Raw genomic sequence first — 24221 nt, forward strand, 5'->3', positions numbered from 1 at the left:
CCGGGGCAGGCGGCACATCAACATCCGGGGCCGCCGAGGCCCCCGCCTACGGAAGCCGGGACACCGGCTAGGCTTTGCTTGTTTCTCACAACCGCAGTTTCGCCGGGAGATCGGACGTCGCTTTCTCGCGCCAGGGGACTCCTTTAGACCGGGCCTCAGACCAGTCTTTTCGGCAGAGAAGTGGGGGCACAAAGAGCCGGTGAGTCCGGGAGACCGTGACGCGCGGCTCTGCAGCGGGTGGCAGCAGTTTGACCCACACTAGAGCGGGAAAAAAGAATGTGAGTAGGGCAGGAGCTGGTCTTTAGCCGAGGAAATTCGAAGTAGGAATAAGTGAGAAATGATAGTTCTTGACTGTTCTTCACTCTTGCTGCTTTTCCTTTTCCCTCCTTCTGCCTGTAGCATCCTCACGCTTCACCTTTCTGGTCTGAAGCGTCTCTCTGCTTCTTCTGCGGTGGGTGGTGGTTATTATCTCTGTACTTTGCACTTACGGCTAACGCGGGCAGTTTGCTCAGTCTCTGCAGAGACTGGATTAGGGGATGCCTCAGTTGAAGAAACCTGTCACAATGCAAGAATAACCTGTCACAATGTAAGAGTACTGTAATTCTCTGAGGTTGGCATGGACGAAGCCTCTCACTGTCCCCTCATTTTTACCCCACGTGGGACTCTTCTTTCATCCCATAGACGAAGTGTTGAATTGTTTTATCAAAGAAGCTAAGTTTCCTTATGTGAGCTTCAGCGCCAGGTAAATGTGAGGTTATGAATCATGTGAGGTCGACACGTCTGCCTGCATTCAAAATAAGACAAAAAGTTTTGGATTCTTCTCCCCATCTTTTATAAAAAAAGTCATTGCTGCCCATGTCGGGTGTCTCAGTTGGTTAGAGCGCACCTGGATACGCCACAGTTGCAGGTTAAGATCTGGTCAGGGCACCTACAAGAATCAACCAATGAATGCATGAATGAGTGGAACAAGTCCATGTTTCTCTTCCTCTCTCCATTAGAGATTTGTATTACAAGTGCCTTTTCTCAGTGTAGGGTTTGCACATATATTTGAATACTTTTTTAAAAAATTACTTTATTGTTGTGGTCATACTTGAATTCATAATACATAACACCTAACTATTTGTATTGGGTTGGCCAAAAAGTCTGTTTAGTTTTTTTCTGTAAAATAAAAGACACATTTCTCATTTTCACCACAAACTTTATTGTTTTGGTTATTTTGAGTATGTCAGCTATCTCCCTCTATTGGCTTCTAGTGGGTAGAAACCTGGGGTGCTGCTAAACATCTTTTAATGCATAGGACAGCCCCACAGCAAAGAATTATTTGGCCAACATGTCCATAGTACTGTAATTTTGCAAACCACTTTTGACATGTTTGATTAGTCACAGCACCTTCTCCATATAGTGCACAAATCTTTTTCTGCATTTGTTGTGTTTTTCCTTTTCTTGAAATAATAAAGCATAATAGGCCAGAAAGGTTGCATATCTTCTTCCATCTTCAATATTAAAATGGCTGCACAAATATTCACCAGTTTTTATGTTTTTTTTAAATGCACACTGATATGACAGCTGTCACAACACAATCTAACAAACTTTTTTCAAATGAAGTTAAAGACAGCTAAGCATTGTTAGAGCCATCATGGAAAAAAATGTAACAGGCTTTTTGGCCTGTTTAATATTCTGAGAAATGAGAGCCTGAGTTTTGTGTGCATTATTAGGTTACAATGAGAGAAAATGTTTTGAAAGTGAGTTTTAGGGGCAGTGAAGAGAGAGAGTTTGCTAACAAAAGTAAGCTCTAGGTAACTTTGTGTCTTTGTTATGATTCTTTCTGTTTTGTAGTCTCCAGATCCTAGCTTCTCTTCAATTCAGTATTGTTTAACTTCTCCATTTTGTCATATTTTCCCCTATTCAATGAAAATAAATATCCACGTTCCTGGGCCTTTTGGAACAGGACCTCCCTATAAATGTTGATGGTATACCACATTATGTTCATGTATTTTCTTATCTAATTTATAACTGGAAGCTGGAAAGGAATATACATAGGGATCACAAAGTAATCCCTTCCCCTAATATTTTGTTAACATGGTAGAAGAATCACTGGGGAGTTGCCAGCTCCTTTGGACTGAGGTCTGTTTGTAAAATAAAAGGCTTAATCTTTGAATTCACCTATGTGATTGTGAACTACAGCATGTGAATACTGGATAGGCCCATTATATTTGAAGGAGTAGCTACCACAGTTAACTCTAACATCTTTATGTAACAAATTATGTACTATTTCATTATACCAAACAGTCTTTTATACTTCTTGAAGATTCAGGGTAGTGAAGATGGTTAAAGTCAGGTGGTTTTTGAAATATATTGTAGAAAGACCTTGTGCTTGCGTCAGAGAAACATGGATTTCTGCTACTTATTAGTAACTGTATGCAAGTTACTATGGAAACAAGCTTACAGGCATTATATTGAGAAAATGCTTCCATATGTAAGGTGCCTGGAATATTTTCTTTAGATATCCATTAATGAATGTTAGTACTTTTCTTGTTGCATAGGACAAGTGAAATGTCTTCTGGAAAACTAATATTGAAAATGTTGGAAAACATTTAAAAAGCTATATAGTTGAGTAAATTACAAAGTAAGGGGTTAATAAATAGAAACTAGAAAAACATGAAAAGGACTACTGTTCCTACTATGTAGGACAGCTTTATTTTTATTCTATATTTAGTCATGCCTAAGAATTTTTATTAAGTTTCTTTTAGATTTATGTGATAAATTCTTTTCATATTGAAAGATTTTTAGATACTATATATCCTATTGAGAAAGAAGTCACTTATAATTAGAAGGAATCTGATTAGTTTGGATCAAGGCTAATTCTACATGAATTAATAATGTATATGGATAATTCCTGCTTGAGTGGCATCATCAACACTATTCAGTGGCTACCTCTGTTTAGGTTACAAGACAGGAGGGGAAAAAAGCTGTGTAGCACATGACCTAGCAAATGATCAGGTCATACCGTTTCTTACTTAAAAAATGTACAATTCTAAAAGCCATTTCAAACACCAGACCTTCACTTTATATGTTTGTTAATTTGTCATATCAGAACCCCCTCAAAAAAAAGAAAGAAAAAAGAAAACCCATCTTTAAAAAAAGTTTCAGTATAAGATTAATACAAAGTCAATGACAGACTACATTGCTAGTGGATTTATGTTATGTAACTTGTGCTTTTTTAGCTGAATGAGTTTTTTCTGTGTAGTAAAATGCATTTATTCAAAAAGGAGAGGTACAGTACATTATAATTCCACGGAAATTTTTATATTAAAAATGCTAATTTTTTGGCTTAAATTGGAAAGGGTATTACTTAGTACCTCAACAAGGAATTCACAATCAAGGCTGAAATCTCACAACAATAATTAAGACTGAAATCTTATCTATCTTACTATATATTTCTAATTATACATTATTTTAAGCTTATATATTTTTAAACCATGGTTACAGGGTTATTGCATAGGAATATATTAAATGTATACCTTATTGGATGTCCTGGACCAATTTTAGTGTAATTCTCTATAACTTCAAAATAGTACTGTGATATGAAACAACAAAATTGTTTTTTACTCTTTTAAAAAAACAAGCTGTAAACTGAGTCTTTCACTGTATTTGTTTTTTAAAGAATTCACTTCTTACAAGCGTTCATTTTCATGTAGTTAGGGAATCATTATATTATTGAAACTTGAATTTTTTCTTTAACTATACCCTAATATTTTGAATAAGTATGTGTTTCAGGACATTTGCAATTAAACTACAAATTGTAATATCTTGACTGCAACATTAAAAATAAATGAGATCTTCCAAGTAAATACGTTTCCAAATCATATTGTCATTGCACAGTGAAACTATTCTCTGAAGACTGAAAGTTCTACTTTGGAAAAATCAATGATCAGGTCTTTATAAGCAATTGAGGTTCTGTTTTCCTTCTAAACGTTCTTTTACTAATTTTTCCAAAGAGAAAAGATGCTCATCTGCTTCTTCTGGCACAAGATTCCTAATAGAATTTGCAAGTTCAAAAAGATATTCTGTATTTCTTCCACTTGGACCAGCTGCATTAAAAATTTGTTCAGCAATGTCTTCCAGAGGTGCAGGACCAAGATAATTAGGATTATCACATGTTCCAATATATAGCAGCACTCTGAATGGTTTTGCAGTGGGATCCTTTGGGTAAAAAGTGACTGTCGTGGTCCTATAGCCTCCTTTCTCTCTGAAGTCAAGGTATGCTTTCACTTCTTCTTCCTTTCCTACTGGCAGTTTGTAAGCAACACCCCATACACAACCCTATTGAAAAATGAAAAGAATATATTATTTATCATTTACAAGGCTAATGCAGATGAAAATATGTTGTGATCTAAGAAAATATCTTGAATATTCCTAGAAATCAATGCAATTCTCTTTACTTAGTGCATTGAAGAGGTACATACTAAAAAGTACAGAAAATCATTTTAAGTTTTTCAACCAGAAAAAATTATTTCCTTGCATACCAGGATATTTATTTTTTTTGTTTAATTTTTTAAAGTATGTCTTTTATTTAATGAGTCAAAAATTAAAAAATAACAGGTCTTTATTTGGTTATTAAAACTGTAGTTCTAAAAATTTAAATCTATAGGCACCTCACTAATGGTATAGGGCAGTAGTTTCTAAACTGCTGCATGGAGTGTTATAGTCACCCTGGAATCTACTTCAAAGGCTGTCTGGATATGATTTTTGGGGTGCTGGCACCAAGAGTTTGGATACTCCAATCCCCCCTCTTCAGCTAGGAGCTGAGCATCACTTATCTTTTTACATATTAGGTATTTCCTTTTTTTTTTTTTTTGCAGAAAGGGTTCTATGTTTTAAAAGCTCTGAAGTAATCAACTACTTAAGGCCAGAGCATTTTCATATTATTGGTTCATTTCTTCAGTGCCTAAAATTTCAAATATCCTTTGTAAATATCTCCATCCAGAATACTACATGACAACCTCTTTTTGTCAAGAGATCCCCCAAGAACAAAGTGTCAGTGAAAATAATGTACTTTAGCTGCAAGTATTTTTTTTTTAAGTATTAATAAAATATCTGTGAGAAGACTAAAAGCTGATAGAATCAAGGTGTTGGCAGAGGTAAAATGGCTCACCTCCTCACACAAGCACATCAAAATTACAACTAAAATATAGAACAACCATCAACTCATAACCATCAGAAATTGAGTTGAATGGAAGTCTGACAACTAAGGAATTAAAGAAATCACATCTGTCAAGACTGGTAGTGGGGTGGAGATGTGGAATTAGCTGGTCCCACATTGATGTGTGATGGATGAAAATCTGGGAGGAATATCTTGGGAGCAAGAAGTCCCAGCCCCACAGTAGACCCCCTAGTGCAGGGTTCTAGTGCTAGGAAGATAAGTCCCTATAACTTCTGGCTGCAAAATCTTCAGCAGGGATTGAGTCGGTGGAAGAAATTTCTGAGTCTCAAGCAATTCCTCTTAAAGAACCTACACATGGACTTAGACTCACTCACTCTGAGCTCTAGCAATGAGCAACAGCTTGAAAGGCACCAGTAGCATACAGGGAGGAACTGAAGTGTCTGGCATCAAGGCAAGAGCTGGGGGCAGCTTTGTCTCAGGCAGAAAGGTGAGCAGAGGCCATTGTCCCTTTTCTGAACCCTCCCCACACAGCGCCACAGAGCTGACAGGTGGGTGCCATATCTGAGACTCCATCCACTTGGTTAACACTGTCTGCCCTGTGCTGGAGATCCCCTGAGACTCTGGTCCTATCCTACTTAAGGGCCTACCCAAGCTGTTAATAGTGACTTTTCCATATGAATGGCTGATCTTGGCTCATGCTTCACAAAATCCTATCAAACAAGCAACAGTTAGCCTCAGTGAGCTCTCAGCCCCTGTACCTCTTGTGAAGTGGCCCTAGGCACTGCACTAGCAGCAGCCAGCCTAGATTCACAGCTTGGCTGCACCTCAGAATCTGCAAGCCCAGCACAAGTGCAGCTGTCTCAGATTACTTTAGAGCTCATGCAGGGTGGCCCTGAGCAGAACACAGGTGGGGGCTGACCTTGGCATGCACCACATGGGAAACCCCACAGCCTGCACACCCAGTGGATAGCTACAGACTATGTCCAAGCACCACCACCCTGCCCTGCATAGCTGATCCTCCACAAAGGGCAGAGGTTGGTGGTCAGTGGTCACAGCCAGTCCTTGCAGCTAACTAGCCTGGGTAAATCCCTCCCACTGATCTGCCAACAGCAATCAAGGCTCAATTACAGGTGGAGTGTGTACTCAGACAACAGGAAGGGTGCACCTTGAGTACCTAGTTTGGGTGATAGTGGAGGCTGTGCCATTGGACCCCACAGAACACCTGCTACATTAGGCCATGGTTCCAAGATTGGGAGTCATAGCAGCTCTATCTAATACATAGAAACAAACACAGGGGGACTGCCAAAATGTGGAGACAGAGAAAGATGGCCTAAATGAAAGAAGAGATCAAAACTCTAGAAAAAGAACTAAATGAAATGGAGATAAGCAATCTATCAGATACAGAGTTCAAAACACTGGTTATAAGGATGCTCAAGGAACTTAGTGAGGACCTCAGAAGCATAAAAAAGATCCAGTCAGAAATGAAGGATACACTAATTGAAATGAACAATTTATAGGAAAATAGCAGTACTGTGGATGAAACCGAGAATCAAATCACTGATTTGGAACATAAGGAAGCAGAAAACAAGCAATCAGAGCAACAAGAAGAAAAAAGAATCCAATATAATGGGAATAGTGTAAGTAGCCTCAGGGACAACTTCAAGCACTTCAACATTCACATCATAGGTATGCTAGAAGGAGAAGAGAAAGAGCAAAAAATTGGAAATCTATTTGAAAAAATAATGAAAGAAAGCTTCCCTAATTTGGTGAGGGAAATAGACATGCAAGTTCAGGAAGCACAGTGAGTTCCAGACTCATGCAGAGGCCCACTCCAAGATGCATCATAATTAAAATGTCAAATGTTTAAGATAGTGAGTGAATCTTAAAGGCAGCAAGAGAAAAGCAGTTAGTTACCTATGGGGGAGTTCCCATAAGATTGTCAGCTGATTCTCAAAATTTGCAGGCTAGAAGGGATTGATTCAAAGTCATGAAAAGTAGGGACCTACAACCAAAATTACTCTACCCAGCAAAGCTATCATTTAGAATCAAAGGGCAGATAACGAGCTTCCCAGACCCCCCAAAATAAAAAAATTAAAAAAAAAGTAATAAAGGAGTTCACCATCACCAAACCATTATTATATGAAATGTTAAAGGGACGTATTTCAGAAAAAGAAGATCAAAACTATGAACAATAAAATGGCAATAAATGCATATTTATCAACAATTAAATCTAAAGTACTAAGCAAACAAGAGGAACAGAGACAGAATCATGGATGTGGAGAGTGTTTTGATGGTTGTCAGATGGCAGGGTGGTATGGGGGAATGGGTGAAGAGGTGAGGGGATTAAGAAGTACAAATGTAGTTACATAATAGCCATGGGGATGTAAAATATATAGGAAATGAAGTAGCCAAAAACCTTATACACATGACCTATGTACATGGACAATAGTGGGGGGACTGCCTGAGGGAGTAGGGGACATTGGTTGGAGGAGGGCAAATGGAGTAAATTGGGACAACTGTAACAACATAATCAATAAAATATAATTAAAAATAAAAATATATCTGATATATGCAAGATTTGCAGTTTGTAATATGGATTTTCTAGTTTCTTGACAAAATTTGTTTATTAAACTTTGCATTGCTAAAGCATCTTGAGTGAATTAACATTCTGTAGAAACAGAGTGCCATTTATTAACTTTCGCATTAAGAGTTATAGTTACTTGTTTAAAGCCATTTTTATAGATGCTTTTCCTAAGGTAAATTATGAAAGCATTTCATAATTTTACCATTAATCATCTGCTGACTTGTGTATATCAAAGTCCTTTCCAAATTTAAATCTTTTAACTTCACAGTATAAAACTTTAAATCTGTACCTCAATTAAATGATTGAAAATATTTAAGAAACAGAGGACTATTGAGGAAGTAAAAGTTTTCTAGTGCTTCCAACCTGTTAAAAAGTGTGTTGTGCTATTGTTAAATTTAGACAATAAAGAAGGTAACCATTCCTGCTTGGGATTTTTGCTGAAAATATTAGACTCCTAGTAACTGTGTGGAAAGCTTTAAGGCTTCCATTTGATTCTTTTTTTTTTTAAAGAGGTTTCTACAGCCTAGTTATCATAGACTTTCTCATCTTTCTCCCCATTTGTCTCCCAGCTTTTTAAAAATATATTTTACTAATTATGCTATTACAGTTGTCCCATTTCCTCCCCTTTATTCCCGTCTGCCTTGCACTCCCCCCTCCTGCATTCTCCCTCCTTAGTTCATGTCCATGGGTCTTACATAAGTTCTTTGGCTTCTCCATTTCCTATACTATTCTTAACCTCCCCTGGTCTATTTTGTACCTACCATTTATGCGTCTTATTCCTTGTACCTTTTCCTCCATTCTCCCCTTGCTCCCTCCCTGTTGATAAACCTCCATGTGATCTCCATGTCTGTGAATCTGTTCTTGTTCTAGTTGTTTGCTTAGTTTGTTTTTGTTTGGTCCAGTTGTTGGTGTGAGTTTGTTGCCATTTTGCTGTTCATATTTTTTATCATCTTCTTTTTCTTAGATAATTTAACTCCTTTGTTGTTGGACTTTCATACAGTTTGAATTTCTGGCAGTTTTGGTTATTTTTTTGTTTTTAAATTTGTTTAAATTTGTCCTTCTTTTGGTTGTGCCAGGAAGCAAAGTGTATCTACCTACTCCTCCATCTTGGCCGGAAGTCTCGGGTCCCATTTGATTCTTAGTTGGTAGTTGGGCTGGATCCATTCATGTCACAGAAGACTGCAAATTACTCAATCAACAAACTCATTAAGAAAAATAAATGAGACTACATGCCATTTAGTTTTCTTTTGTTGTTCTACATTCCAGCTTTTTTCAACAGGCAAATATAGAGAAGAATTCTAGATCTAGTGCAGTTCAAATTATCTGTAATGACTTAATACAATTTCATTTTTTATTAAAACTGAGAAACATCTCAACAACTTACATGATTAAAGGCCATTAAAAAAAAAGTTATACCATACCCCAGGGTCTTCAACAAGAGTCACAACTCTTCCAGGCTGTTTTAAAAAAAGTAAAAAAATTGTTTTCCTGAATCAAAGTTCATCAACTAACCAGACATTAGCAATTTATTATTGACATGCAATATTTTAACTTCATTTGCTCATACTAAAAGCTCTTATGTTTTTGATAACTTTTTAAAAAAAGATTTATTTACTTATTTTTAGAGAGGGAGGGGAAGAAGAAAGAGAGAGAGAGAGAGAAACATCAATGTGCGGTTGCTGGGGGCTGTGGCCTGCAACCCAGGCATGTGCCCTGGCTGGGAATCGAACCTGTGATAGTTTGGTTCGCAGCCCGTGCTCAATCCACTGAGCTACGCCAGCCAGGGCTTTTGATAACTTTTAAAGTGAATTAAGCAAAGAATCTACTTTATCCAAACTATCTTGGCCTTTCTAAGCCATTCCCTTCAACTTGTATGTATTAGGTTGACTTAAAATGGATATATTAAAAAACACACCTGTGACTAAGGCTCATCTGAATGAAAGGCAGAAAGAAGAGGCAGTTATAAATAAAAATATATACAGTTTATTAGGGAACAAAACATGGCACTCCAAGGTGCTTTTTATAGGGAAGTGTTTCTTAAGATCAAAATTACTTGGAGGGCTTGATAAACACATTACTAGGTCACACTCTCAGAGTTTCTGACTTGTATAATTGCCACTTGGTGCCAGAGGTTATGTGTGTACTGATATGTCACCATCATTAGTGAAAGTGTTGAGTTATAAACCACAGTTTTACTTACTTGATGCCCATTGTCTAGCATATAGCCTAAATCTTTAAGATTATTGGTGTCATCCTTGTTGCTGTTTCCTTCTAGTCTTTGTCTACTTGTATAGATAATTTGTAATCATGGAATATATGGCATTTTGGATTTTGTTTATTTCCCTGTTAGCCTTCTCATACATTTTAATACCTGTGTGATATTCTATAATCAGTGAAGTATAAACATTCCTGTGTTTATATTAGGACATTTAGATTTGATTTGTTTTCTACTTAAGATAATGTTATAGTGAGAGTGCATAGAGTGTTGTGGGTCATGTAGGTACTGCCATAATAGTTCCCATTTCTAAGTGAAGTAGCTATTTCTAAGTGAATACATACTCTGTGTTGTAGAGAAGATAAAACCTTGATTCTTACTTCCAAGAGCTTATACTGGAATAAGAAGTGGACATGAGAAATAGGTAGAGAATACTTAACAGCTCAGATGTATGGTATTTATTAAGTGTAGTAAGAATTCTGAGTCTTGAGTGGTCAGAATGGAACATAAAATTCTCGCATAAAGGCACTGCTATTGAGGAGCGAGGGCCTGGAGACAGAATTGTACCAGGCCAAGTGTCTGACTTTAGCAAAGGGTCCCCCATGTAGGGAAGATGATTCAGAAAGATAATTGCAGAAATAGGACAGAGGTCAGCTTTGAAAAGCCAAAGAGTAGAGTTGAAATTAGGGGACAGTGGGAAATAAGAAGTTGCTGAAATTTGGGAGAAAAAGGAAATAAGGAGCCACTCTAGAACTTAGCAGGAGGTGACTGGCATGATAAAAGAAGTGTTGTGGGAAGATCGTTGTGGTAAAGTGTAAAGTATGCAGAATAGAGTGAGAAGGAGGTGGATTCTCAGTAAAAAATGTAGTGGTCCAGGTGACAAGTTCTATACTGCACCCTTTCTTGCCTCCTTTTACATCCAGCCAAGTCACCAATTCTTAATAGCTCTGTTTTCTGATCATCTTCTGCATCTCATTCCTTTTTCATCCTTCAGGGGCTTTCTTAGGGATCTCACTGCCTGTTTCTAGTTTTGCTTCCCTTCATTCTGTTCTCTACTTGGGCCTAGAAAAACTTTCCAGTGCAAAAACTGGGCCACTCCTGTGCTTTGAATTTTTCAGGGTTATTTTCTACAGTATAAAATACAGATTCCTTAGCATGACTTAACCACAAACCTTATTTCTTACCACTGTTCTCCTCAAGCTATACTGAATCATTTATAACTTTTATGAACAGTCATACTTTTGGACGTACCAGTACCCAGTGTGGAATGCCCTTTCTTCTTTTATATTTCCGTGATATCCTCCTGCCACTTTCTCCATAAAGGCTTGGCTGACTTCCCAGACGACTGCAACAGTAGCTCCTTTTCCTAAACTCTCATTGTACCTTTTATTATTTTCCTTTATAGTAGTATCCAAGTATTGTTCTTTGCATAGGCGTCCCCCAGTTATACGTAAGTGCTCACTAGTAATTTTTGAAAGGAAGAGAAGGGGTAGTAGAATCTTGGACTTAGGTGGTGGCAGTTGAAACAGAAAACAGTTTTATATGGGGAGTCATCTTAAGGGAAAAATTAATGGATCCCTGTGACTGCTTATGGATATAAGACATGAACTGCTGGTAATACTGACATATTTACAAGGAAATATTTTCTAAAATTTAAGTTTTTTCTCCCTAAAATGTAAATATATGTTATTGAGCAACAATGTACATTTGTAAATGCACTAAATTGCTTCTTTGGGGGGATTGAAACTGAAGGAGGGGTCTTTCCAGCTGACTGGAATTGGAGGATGTTGTCTGATTCTGCTGTGCGTCATGGTCATGCTGTGTGCTTTCATTGGGTAATGAATAATGTTTCCAATCTAGAAAAGTTAGAGATTTAGTAAGTGTTCATGATTATCTTGTGTTAAAATGTTTCCTCCTTTTTGAAATTTGTATTTTTATTTTCTCTGATGTGAAAAATTTTCACATTTAAATAAATCTTTAATTTGATGAGAAATTGCTGGTTTGTTCTGTATAAATGAGATGCTTGATTAAACTTAGTAAAAGATTAAAGTTTAATGAAGCCAGAAAGAAAGCATAAATTAATAAAGCAAGTAGGTTCATTATTTTTTCCCCACAAATAACACATTGTAGTATGTGGAAATAAGTTTAATATTTGTTTAATAATGTTACCTTTCATACATAGTAATGACTATCGTAGGAGGAGCATATGTTGCTGTAAAAACACAGTCCTGTACAGCATCTATGCTGTTCTTTTAATTTGCAGGATATTTCTGTAGGCTTTTGTATTCTTGGTTGTCAGACAGTTAATATTTACCTAAGGCTGGTGATCCATTATAGTGAAAAATGTGAAGTAAATTATGTTTTTCCCATTTTTTAAAAACAGAGCATTATACTTAGAAAATGTTCAGTACTTAGACTTTCTTTTAATTTGCTATGATGGGTTGTTTAAATAAAAGTAGGTGTCAAAGTATTACATTTAAAAATGATTGCAGTTGTTCCCCCTAACTTTCCTGCCTTATATTTTAGTAAGTTTAAGTAAAAAGAGAGATACTGGCTTTTATAGCTGCTTTCTTTTAGAGAACTGTGTTGTACTGACTTGGCAATTTCTTATCAGTCTGTTCTCACACTGTACATATCTCAATGTACTGTGTAACAAACTTGTACATTTTGGTCGAGACTAGAGTAGTAAAATATGCTATTATAACCTTATACGTAAGTATTTAATACTTGGCCATTAGGCTCTGACCAAGGTGACTCGGTTGGGCGTTGTCCTGCAAAGTGAAGGGTAAGTTTGCTCAGGCCACATGCCTTAGTTTCCAGTTCAGTCCGCAGTTTGGGCCTGGATCTCGTACCAGAAGCAACTGATCGATGGTTCTATCTCACATTGATGTTTCTTTCCTGCTTTTTCTCCCTCCCTTCCCCTCGCTCTAAAAACAAATAAAATCTTTAAAAAAAAATTAAAACTGGATGCTAGGCTAAGGCTTTTCTTTCCAGAATGGCAATATTAAGTGTTCATGCCTGATAACTCAAAAGCCATTTTATTTAACTTAGTTCCTTAAAGTCTTAAATATTGTTTTATAACATTCTTAGAGATACTTTGGCCATGAAGTTTCCCTGCTGGCCTATAAATGTGCATTTGCTCTAAGTCACTCCCCTGTTTTCAAGTCATCTATTTACTTTAAAGCAAACTTCTTAATTAATCAACTCTAGTTGAGACAAAATGGCTTCTGACTCAGGTTCTTTTTGTGATTATAATTCTATGTCTCTTTTTATGAGCAGGTGCAAACTACTGTAGGCCTTTCTCACTTCCTCTTTCCACAACTGCAGGTATTTCTTTGGAATTAAACCTAATCTCTTTCTACAACTGATTTCTAGCATTTTAGATATCATGCTTTTGGGCCAATATTAATCTCTCTAAAAAACAGTAATTGAACTCATAAAACTTTCAGAGTATTTTAGAGAACATAAGCAATACAAAATGTTAAACTCTTTCAAAAGTTAGGAGGTTAATTAAAACAAATGTTTGAATTATGCAAATTGTTAGTTACCCCAAACTAAATGTTACTTATGGATTATTTGTGTTATAGTCACTACAAGGCTGATTTCCATAAGCAGTGAGCTGTGACTAATATTCTATACAAATAGATTGAGATGAGTGTCTTTGGGTGATTGACTGAAAAATGGATCAAAGAACTTACATTTCACATTTATAATTTAGAGAAGAACCATCAAAAAACATTAAAGTAATGCTGGATATAGTAATGGATACTGTGTACTCAGGTAACAAATCAGGAGATTTTTACTGTAACTTTGCTAGTATGGTACCTGACCACCAAAGTGTTCAAAGCTTCATAATAACCCCAGGTAATTTTGGAAACTAGTTTTCTGATTACAGGTGTCATAAAATAAACCTTTGGAAAGATACTAAAGAAAACTCAGAAATAACACATGTTTAAATTCAAACCAATGAAAGTCTGTCAAATACATAAATGCCAACGGATTTAATTGCCAAAAAGCTGAATCTGCAAGTTGATATTAGTATTTCAACTCCGTTATGACTCAAAGATTGATCTTCCCGCTTGCTTTTTCTTTCTTTTTTCTTTTGGCAGAGGTTGCCAAGACAGGGGGCCCCTTGCCAGCACGTCAGCTTTGTGCGAGCTTCAGTGGTTGTGCCCACGTTTCTTGCCTGCTCAAGAAACTAACCACTAGATTCTCAAGTAGATTTGGAAGGAGTACCCTAGGTTTGGGAGAGGTGGGAGTCAGGTAGCTGAGGAAGTTGCATAGATGTAACAGCATTATCCCTAACCCACATACTTGGCACTGGAAAGCTTTAGGGTGTGGGTCCCGCAGAGATGGGCAAGACGGTGGCGAACAGCACTCTGGGGACAATAAGTGTAGGGCTCTGGCTGGCGGCTCACCTTGCCGGGGACTCCACGGTGGTCTGTACTGCCTTGCCAGAAGCGCCTGCTGTAGCCTGTGATGTATCCAATCAGCTTGTCCTGATATGGGAAATCCACCTTCCAGATCAGGGACCCGTAACCAAAAACCCACATTTTTGCCTGCACCTTAGCGGCAACAGTGGCGGGAGTGCTGGCCTCGTCCTCTGCTTGTCCAAGGCGAGTTACCGGCTGAGCAGGGCGCAGGCGCGGTAGGAGCAATGCCTGGCTGGTGGCGCAAAATACACTGGGACATGAAGTTCGATGTGCGTTTTCAGGTTTATCTTGGTCAACGTTATTATTTTATTTTCTTCCTTAGGGAAGCAAGTAACATTGACCTTCAGCATGCTAAGCAAAGATTGTCCTGCTGCCTCTGTAAACCACCTTTAAACTTTCCTCTGTTGCGCGGGTGCAGAGGACTACAATACCCACAATCCTTGTCTGGGATTTGTGGCTGAGGTGGAACTGTCAGCTTTTTTCGAACTGGGGTAGGGCTAGGGGAAGGGAAAGGGCAGGAGTCTTGGTTGTGGTCTGGATACTGAGAAACGGTAATACGTGAATGGCAGTAGGCGTGTAGAACAACTTTTTGTTCTGCTTAAAAAACGGGATTTCTGCTCATATAACAGCAGCCATCGGAACGCAAGCTGGGAATGCAATTCGTATTTGACTTTATTACACTTTTAAAAATCATCTGCTTTTCAAATAAAAGAAGGAAGTTTATTACAGAACTTTTATTCTTGCCAAAGACCTACTATTAATGCATCAAAATTTGCTTATATATTTAAATTTTACTTGCAAAACAACCTTATACGTCTTCAGTATTCTCGACAGCTTTCTCAGAAAAGAGTACGCAAAGGTTCTCAGCTCATATACAGACTTTGGAAACTATCTGGAGAACCTCCTGAAACTGTAAACAATATTTGAGGTCTACATGCATTTTTCTGAGAAGAAACTTTATAGCCTTTATGAGTTCTCCCAGCAGGTCAAGGGTCCTAAAATATGTTAACAATCTACTGGTTAGAGCTAATATCACCGCTGTTTCTGTATGTTAAAGTAAAAGCCTTACGAAATAATTGTTCTTTTTTGAGGATTTCTAACTATTTAGTGGTCTTTAGCTTATAAAAAAAAATGCTGTAACACCCAGGTTCAAAGAGTATTATTTGTGCTCTTAAGAAATCACCAGGAAACTGCTACAAAGACAAACTGAGTTTAAGAATATCCAAGTTTTTTTATATTTTGTCTTAAGTTTTAGTTTCACATTGTGTAAGATGGTTAGTTTCCCTCCATCTCCCCCAACTTTTTTGAAAAATTTCAAACATACAGAAAAGTTGAACATTACGGGGTGGAGGGATAGAGCAAAAAGGAAAAAGGACTCATGGACATGCACAAGTGTGGTTGCAGTGGGGAGGGGACTATAAGGGGGTTAAATGGTAATGGAAAAATACAATAAAAATAAAAAAATATTTCAAACATACAGAAAAGTTGGAGGAAAAAAAGTATAGTGATCATTTATATATACCCTCAATGTGGGTCCAATAATGTTTTTGCCATAGTTTTATTTTTTTCTCTGTATATACTCTTTAAAACATTTGGGATAATTTGTATGTGTTACAATTTTTCACTGCTAAATACTTATAAGAATAAAGACATTCTAATAACCACCATGCTATTCATTATCACATCTGGGAAAATTAACTAATTACATCATCAAATGTCTATTTTACATTCAGATTTCCTTAATAATCTCAAAATTGCTTTTGTAGCTATTTTTGTCACCAATCCAGGATCCATTTGAGGTTTACACGTGGTTGCTTGCACTCTTTTAGTCTAGAACAGAGGAAGGTTTTTATGAAAGGAGATCTTATAAACAGTTTATGTTAACTAGTTAGTGTTTAGGGTTGAAGGGAATGACCCTGCTATTATAGTACATTACTTTTGACTTCTCCTTTCCATGAGAAGCTCGCAGATATTTCCCAGTTGTGATATTTTTCCAGATTATTGCCTATTAATCTGGATCCTTTAACATTGTTCCTAATCATGAGAAAAGTCAGTAAAATTTTGAAAAAGATGCATACCTGTTTCTACTTGAATGCTGTTTTTACTGTCTTTGGAGTAAGGTTATAATTTGTGTTTGTGTTTTTCCTACATAGAAAATGTTTTTTTTTCTTGTGTTAATAAATATGCTTATAAATTTCCTTAAAGTGTGTGTGTGCACATGTGTGTATAACTTGGATGTAATGCCATGGCTAGAAATTAGCATGGTTTGAAAAAAGTATAGCTTAACATTCAAGATTCTCCACAGTTTGGCTTCAGTTACCTCTATAATCTCATTTTCCTACTGTTCTTTGTTTATCTAATCCTCCGTACAAAGTGAAAAAGTTGTTTCCCTTATTTACTGTCCTTTACTCACCCTTGCTTGTTCATTTCTGTAGGTCTGGTTATGTCTGTCCTTCTGCCCATTGTCAAACCCTCCCTATCTTTTTCTTAGCCCAGCTCATACCTGTCACCAAGTTGAAGTAGTTCTCTCTTTTTTGGCTGCTATGGTTCTTTGTACTTCTCCTGTGGCACTTTCTGCTTTTTTATTTTGAATCACATGTATTACAATTTCTATGAGACTGTATATGACTTGAGATAGAATCTACATGTTATCTTTATATCTTTTCCATTGCTAATCATCTAGTTGGTGCTCAGTAAATAACTGTTAACTGAATAATTAAGTGGTTTATAATAAATATCTTTACTAATAATGGTCCAGTTGATCTGATCAAATTAATCCATAGCTAACCTTAGCTGTTTGGCTCATTGTAGAATCAACTTCTGCAGTTACAGCTTTATATTTAAATGTGACCATGGATAAGTTTAAATTTAATATGGGAAATACTGTGTACTTTTTTTAAACCTCTTCCCTCAAACCTTCCTTTTCTGGATAAATTATTTATAATGTGGTTCTAGAAAGTTTTTCACCTGTATCAGACTAGACATGTTGGTGTTTTCTGAATTATCTCCTATGATGATTAGAAAACTAAGAGGAAGGATGAGGTCAGAATGTTACTGAGAGAGTCTACCCGGTGGGAGCTAATTATTCCCCTGAGAATCCTGAATCTGAGCCCAATCCACCTCACAGTGTGACTAACAAGAAACTGTCTCTGTGAGAGTCACATACTGAGAGTTACATCGTATACTTACTTGAAATGAAGATGAGGAAGAGGGCAATATGCTGTGAAGAAATTTCTGGGCTGGTGTAGGAAAGGTGGACTCATCTTTTTATTATGTTCTTTATGCGTTTTAATATAGTCAGTCAGTGGGACTGGTTCATCAAAGAAATAGAACCTGAGTGTTTAGCTCCTTCTGGAAAGGATTACATGGGGCAGGAAAACTAGATTTACTACTTATCTTTGTTCTTTTTAAATCCTTACTCAAGGATATGTTTTTGATTTGAGTGAGTGAGTGAGAGAGAGAGAGAGAGAGAGAGAGAGAGAGAGAAACTTGAGCCAGCCAATCAGGGCTGTCTTTGTTCTTTTCAATAAAATGTTCTTCATTTCTTTTCTAGCCTTACTGGGTTTAGCATTTTGCTGTAAAGGGCTATAAATGAATTCTTGAGGCTGAGCATTGCCGGTCACTAAATGACCATCTCTTTATGCATTGGGATTAATTGGAGGCATTTAGAGCTAGTGCACTTGTTCTCTCTCTCTGTGTCTCTCTCTCTCTCTCTCTCTGTCTCTCTCTGTCTCTCTCTCTCTGTCTCTCTCTCTCTCTCTCATTAACAGAGTTCTAATGAGTACATTTAAGTGGGATATGAGTAGGAGCAGAACCCTGCATGAAGGAGCTGTTCAGACACCATTGCCAGAGAAGGAATGATAGAACACTTAAAATTCCCTTGATATCTTTGATAAGAACATTCCAAGGAATTTCAGTTCCCCAGAGAGACTTCCTGGGTTAGACTCTAGCAGAGGCTCAGGCAGGACAGGTCTATTTCTCCATCTCGGGCTGTTTCTCAGCAGTCATGTGAGAGATGCTAAACAGGCCCACTTCGATCTGTTAATCTCTAGGAGTTTAGTGTTGTTTTATTGACTGTAGTGTTTTCTTTCTGCCTTGTTTTGTAGACTGGTCAAAAGAATGGATTTTACAGAGGCTTACTCTGACACATGCTCCATGGTTGGACTTGCTGCCAGGGAAGGCAATGTTAAAGTCTTAAGGAAACTGCTCAAAAAGGGACTGAGCGTTGATGTTGCTGATAATAGGGGATGGATGCCAATTCACGAAGCAGCTTATCACAACTCTATAGAATGTTTGCGGATGTTAATTCATGCAGGTAAAGTAAATTCAGGGTATGGGAGGGTGAGCCTGCTAGTCGGATTAATAAAAATAGAACAATGACAATATATGACTTATTTGTTTGCCTTTCTGTAACCATAAGATAATGGCCTGTGCGTTATTAAGAATGATAGGATTGCTTGCCTTGGGTTGTATGTGTTCTAGCTGGACATCTATAAATGTTGTCCTTTATATGGAAGTACATGTGCCTGACACATTTTTATTGTCTGAGCATTTGGTAGTTACTGGTCATGGTGGTTCCTTTTCTAAACAAAAGGGCAGTGTTACTAATATTGAGGGTATGAGTATTTTGCTTAAATCAAGCTTTTAAAAAATACTTTACAGTGTCCTTAATTTTGGGAATCTTTCCTTAACTTTGATTTTGTATTTGCTGAGAACAATCAGAAAACCAGATGGATGAGGTCCCTCCCTTTATGGTGCTGACCTTTCTGTCAGGAAAACACGATAAATAACTAGACAGTTAACTAAGATAATTTCAAAAGTAAAAGTGTTGTGGAAAAGAAATAAAACAGAGTAATGGGACAGAACACTCAGGTGCTACAGCACATTTCCAAGGCTGTATTAGTTGACTTTATGCTTGTAACTAGAGATAAGCTATGTGGGAATATTTACACCACAGAAATCAGCCAATGCTACAAATCAGTGCTATAACTGGGCTTTTTCCCACTTTCCTGAGCAAGTCATACATTTGCCAGCAGTGAAAGGCTCAGAAAATGAGCCTAAATGGGAGATTTTGACACGCAGGGACCAGATGGGAATTAATGGTGGTCATAGAGCACTGCTTTGTAACAGTTGTCATGCTTGATTTACATTATTTGTCTAATATATATAAAACTGTTATTGAGGCAATATTATTCTCACTTTACTGGTGAAAAAACCCAAGGCTCAGAGAAGTTGACTTGTTATAGGTCATATAATAAACTAGGATATTTGATGAATCACACCATTCAGTATTAAATAATTTACTAACTAAAGATCTTATAACTTAAAATAACTTCAAATCTTGTAGTTAATTATAGCATATCACTAACAAATATTTTAATTTGGCAAATATATTAACTCATAGTACTTCTTTAAAAAATCCTCACTTGAGGATATGTTTATTGATTTTAGAGAGAGAGGAAGGGGAGATTTTAGGAGGGGGAACATGGATGTGAGACAGAAACATCAACTGGTTGCCTCCTATGCACACCTTCTTATAGGGAAAGGAATAGAGAGGGTGGTAGTCAATGGGCCAATACAAGATAGATAAGGTCTCCTTGGTTCCCACATATTAATTCAGGAGGGCAGTTTATCATTAGAACTTCCAAAACCAATTTATATTTGGTCCTGAAAACTTTATTAAAAAGGCATTTTTGAGACTATTCCAAATTTGTAACAGCTGTGACAGTACATAAAGACTGTAATTCTACTGAGTCTCTTTAAGGGGTTCTTTAAGGAACCCCTTAAACTGTTAAGGAAGCTGCATCTCAGAGAGTTTAAGTAATCTGCCCAAAGGATCATCCAAACCATAACCAGCAGAGCGAGAAGTGTAGTTCAGATCTTCCAACTTCAAATCCATTGCTTTTGCTAGACCATGTTACCTCCTAGTTCAGTGGTTTTAGAGTTAGCTAAATAGATCTATTTTTTTGTATAGGTAAAAATCTTTTAATATCTCAATTAAGTAGTAGTAAATTGCTTTTAATGTTTTTCATTCTGAGTGAGAAGTGCCTTTTCTTTGCTTCCTAGATAATTTTACAGGAGGTTTTCCCCCCTTTCCTAAGATATGTGTGCGTGCATATCACTAAGGGTGGCCCTCACTGAGGTGGGAATTAAGCACCTTTCCTCGTGGGGGAGTATCTACTACATACATTATTTGGAATTCTGATATTGGGAATATATCTTCTCTTCCATTTATTTATTCATTTTTTATCTGCATGGACTCACAGACATTTTATAATCCAATATAATGCTATTTATTTTGTTGCTCATATTGTTCTGCCTTGGTCATTGGGCATTCACATTGGCTCCTGTGTTTCTTTGACATGTCCCCATTTTTTGTTTTTTGAGCACTGTTCAATTTTCTGGACCTACAAGATACTCTAGGCTCATTTTGTATATTGTGTGTGCCAACCCTAGAATTAGCCAGTCTCCTAGGAGCTCTGGTTCCTTTTATTGTAGAATGGTATTCAAAACCAACATCTGGGTACTGGGTGTGCTCATTGCTATTTGCATGTTATCACTTTTTAGCCTTTCAGCATAGAGAGCTAGGAAATATGTATTATAACCCTTGTGTATCCACCTACCTGTTAGTATTCCTTTACCTGTCCATCTGTATCTGTATTAAAGGTAAACACAAGTTCATACTGACATCTGGGCTCTAATCCAGTATCAAATGGTTTATTGTAGTCTTCCACCTTCCTTTGAAACCTCCCTCACCAACAGGGAGAAACCTGGCTCTTACTATTAACCATCCACCTAGTGATTCATTAAGTCTTATTGTACATATATAGTGGTTTCAGAATTATTAATCTGTACTCCTGTAAGATACAGCTTCACCAGGTAGACTGTAGGGTTTCTGTACAGTTCCTTTTGTCATTAGCCTTACTATTGCTATTCATATAACATCATTTTCCAAAGTTACTTAGGCCAGTCAGTATCGTTTTTCTTTACTTCCTCAGTGAGGTTGTATAGTACTTTGTAATCCAGTTAATGCTTTCATCAGTCTGTATTCTGTCCTAGCTAGGACTCTCCCACTGCCATCTCCTAGTTGATTTCTTAAAAATCTTAAAGTTTTGTGGATATCTGAATGAAGATGAGCTTCTGACTAATTTGGGAAACACTGTTTTGTGATAACGAACTTTAAAAACATAACTACCTCGCTTGTCATTTAGTCCTGTATTCTGTAAAGTTTCAGGCTCTTTTCTTTTAGTATTTATGCTTGCAAGCTGTTATTTGAACATTATTATGGCTTAATCTGCCAATTTTATCAATGAGTTACATTAACAAGAATTATTTAAATACAAATGATTATTTTAGTGAGGAACATTGATTTTATTTTTTAAAATTTAATTTTCAATTACAGTGTACATTCAATATTATTTTGTATTAGTTTCAGGTGTACAGAATGGTGATTAGAAAATCATTTACTTTACAAAGTGTTTTCCTTGATATTGCTAGCAACCACCGGGCACCATGCATAGTTATTACAATATTATGAACTATGTTCTCTATGCGGTACTTTATATCCATGTGACTATTTTGTAACTACCAGTTTGTACTTCTTAATGCCTTCACTTTTTTAACTCAGTCCCCCAACTCCCTCGCCTGCCTAGCAACCATCAGTCTCTGTTCTCTGTGTCTATGAGTTTGTTTCAATTTTGTTTCTCTGTTTATTATGTTCTTTAGATTCTACATATAAGAGAAATCAAATGGTATTTGTCTTTCTCTGACTTATTTCACTTAGCCTAATACTCTCTTGGTCCATTCATGCTGTTGCATATGATAAGATTGCATTCTTTTTTTCTGACTGAGTAATATTCCATTGTATATAGGTACCATCACTTTTTATCCACTTATCCTATTGATGGGCAGTTGGGTTGCTTCTGTATCTTGGCTATTAAAAATAATACTGTAATGAACATAGGGGTACACATATTCTTTCTTGGGTTTCTTCCGATATACATCCAGAAGAGGTATTACTGGGTCATAAGGCAGTTCTGTTTTGAATTTTTTAAGGACCCTCCATACTATTTTCTATAATGGCTGCACTAATCTTCAGTTCACCAACAGTGCATGAGGGTTCCCTTTTCTTTACATTCTTACTTATTCTTGTTTGTTGATTTATTGATAATAACCATTTTGGCAGGTGTGAAGTGATACCTCATTGGGATTTTACTTTGCATTTCCCTAGTGATTAGTGACGTTGAGATTCTTTTCATATATGTATTGGCCATCTGTATGTCCTCTTTGGAGAAGTGTCTATTCAAGTCCTTTGCCCATTTTCTAATTGGGTATTTTTGGTTTTGATGTTGAGTTGTCCAAGTTCTTTATACATTTTGGGTATAAACCTCTTATCAGGTGTATCTTTGGTGGATATATTCTCCCATTCAGTGGGTTGTCTTTTCATTTTGTTGATGATTTCCTTTGCTGTGCAAAAGCTATTTAATTTGATTTAATTTTGTCTCATTTGTTTATTTTTTTCTTTTGTTTCCTTTGCACGATGAGATATACCAGAAAAAATATTGCTGTGAGAGATACCTAAGATTTTACTGCCTGTATTTTCTAGGAGTTTTATGGTTTTGAGTCTTACATTTAAGTCTTTTCCATTTCAAGTTTATTGTATATGGTGTAAGAAGGTTTTCTAGTTCATTTTTTTGTATGTGTCTGCCCAGTTTTTCCAACACCATTTATTGAATAGACTGTCTTTATTCCATTTTATATTCTTGCCTCCTTTGTCAAATATTAATTGACCATATAGGCATAGATTTTTTGTAAGTTCTTTATTCTGTTTCATTGATCAGTATGTCTGTTTTTATACTATCTCGATTACTGTGGCCTTGTTGTGTAGTTTGAAGTCAGGTAGTGTAATACCTAGGAGCATTAGTTTTAATTATCGTATTCTAGAAAATATTATTTAAAGTATTAAACATTTTTTTAATTACAGCTCTCAGAAATACCTTCACCATTCACCTTACAACTCCATCCTTCTATTGTTGGAATAGAGTTTTATGGTTTTGGAAGCAAAGATAAGAAAGTCAGTTCTCAGTATTACCGAACTTTTTGGACTATAAGATGCACTGGTCCATAAGATGTACCTAGGTTTTAGAGGAGGAAAATAGGAGAAAAAAAATTTGAAGCAAAAAATGTGGTAAAATATTTAATAACATAAATAACATAGGCTGCTGGCCACTGCCCCCCCCCTCCCGCCCCATCCCCACGAGCCAGGTAAGCTCCATTCGGACTATAAGATGCACCCCATTCCCCCCGTCAATTTGGGGGGAATGCATCTTATAGTCCTAAAAATACAGTATCTTTTGCTGTGGAGTTACAAAATTTTAATGTAAACATTATTTATATAATTTGAAAGTTATGAGAGCATTGAGATTTTTATTAACAAATAAACTTCAGAAACTTTAAAGAAAATGAACTTTTAAGTTCCTTATAAATGATATACTACTGTTTGATTTCTTTGGAGTGCATTTTATTATTTTTGCAATGTAGCCTTTATTAACTAATAGACTGTAGTCTTATGTTAGACAAGGAAGGTTTTTTGGTTATATTTTGTTTTGTTTTTTATATTACATCCTCATGACTTACTTATTTTATAACTGGAAATTTGTATCTCTTGATCCCCTTCACCTATTTTTCCTACCCCCAGTCCCTCTTCCCTCAGGCAATCAGTAATCTGTTCTTCGTATTCATAAGTTCTATTTTGTTTGTTCATTTGTTTTTTTAACCTATCTTTTTTTAACTATGTTTTATTGATTATGCTATTACAGTTGTCCC

General features: G+C 36.6%; 2 protein-coding genes across 5 annotated transcripts in view; one reads left to right on the forward strand and one right to left on the reverse strand.

The window, feature by feature from the left end:
• The first annotated feature begins 40 nt into the window (after window positions 1-40).
• Window positions 41-24221, forward strand: part of ASB3 (ankyrin repeat and SOCS box containing 3) — an 88070-nt gene continuing 63889 nt past the window's right edge. Inside the window, exons 1-2 of one of the 2 annotated variants that reach the window (XM_045827494.1) lie at window positions 41-199; window positions 18503-18711. In XM_045827494.1, the coding sequence (XP_045683450.1) occupies window positions 18516-18711 (196 nt within the window). In that variant the 5' untranslated portion in view covers window positions 41-199; window positions 18503-18515. The remainder of the gene's footprint in view (window positions 200-18502; window positions 18712-24221) is intronic. The other variant, XM_045827493.1, reaches the window with a different exon arrangement.
• Window positions 3688-14642, reverse strand: CHAC2 (ChaC glutathione specific gamma-glutamylcyclotransferase 2). Of its 3 annotated transcripts, XM_045827497.1 has the most exons (4): window positions 14382-14480; window positions 9170-9205; window positions 8847-8927; window positions 3688-4323 (listed from the first exon to the last, which is right to left on the reverse strand). In XM_045827497.1, exons 3-4 carry the CDS (start codon window positions 8910-8912, stop codon window positions 3940-3942), a joined length of 450 nt encoding a protein of 149 aa, XP_045683453.1. In that variant the 5' UTR covers window positions 8913-8927; window positions 9170-9205; window positions 14382-14480; the 3' UTR covers window positions 3688-3939. The 3 variants fall into 3 exon arrangements, with proteins under 3 accessions (XP_045683453.1, XP_045683451.1, XP_045683452.1); XM_045827495.1 differs by lacking the exon at window positions 8847-8927 and having other exon boundaries at window positions 14382-14621; XM_045827496.1 differs by lacking the exons at window positions 8847-8927; window positions 9170-9205 and having other exon boundaries at window positions 14382-14642.

Source organism: Phyllostomus hastatus, unplaced genomic scaffold (assembly GCF_019186645.2).
Source record: "Phyllostomus hastatus isolate PE091 unplaced genomic scaffold, TTU_PhHast_1.1 phas_scaffold_78, whole genome shotgun sequence".
Taxonomy (NCBI): Eukaryota; Metazoa; Chordata; class Mammalia; order Chiroptera; family Phyllostomidae; genus Phyllostomus; species Phyllostomus hastatus.

Excerpts from the sequence above, each read along its gene's own strand:
- CHAC2 (XM_045827495.1), bottom strand. The coding sequence starts at position 14,516 with ATGTGGGTTTTTGGTTACGGGTCCCTGATCTGGAAGGTGGATTTCCCA. Across the intron at positions 9,206-14,381 it reads ACCGTGGAGTCCCCGGCAAG|CCTGGAAGAGTTGTGACTCT; the intron begins GTGAGCCGCCAG and ends TTTTTAAAACAG. Across the intron at positions 4,324-9,169 it reads CTCTTGTTGAAGACCCTGGG|GGTTGTGTATGGGGTGTTGC; the intron begins GTATGGTATAAC and ends ATTTTTCAATAG.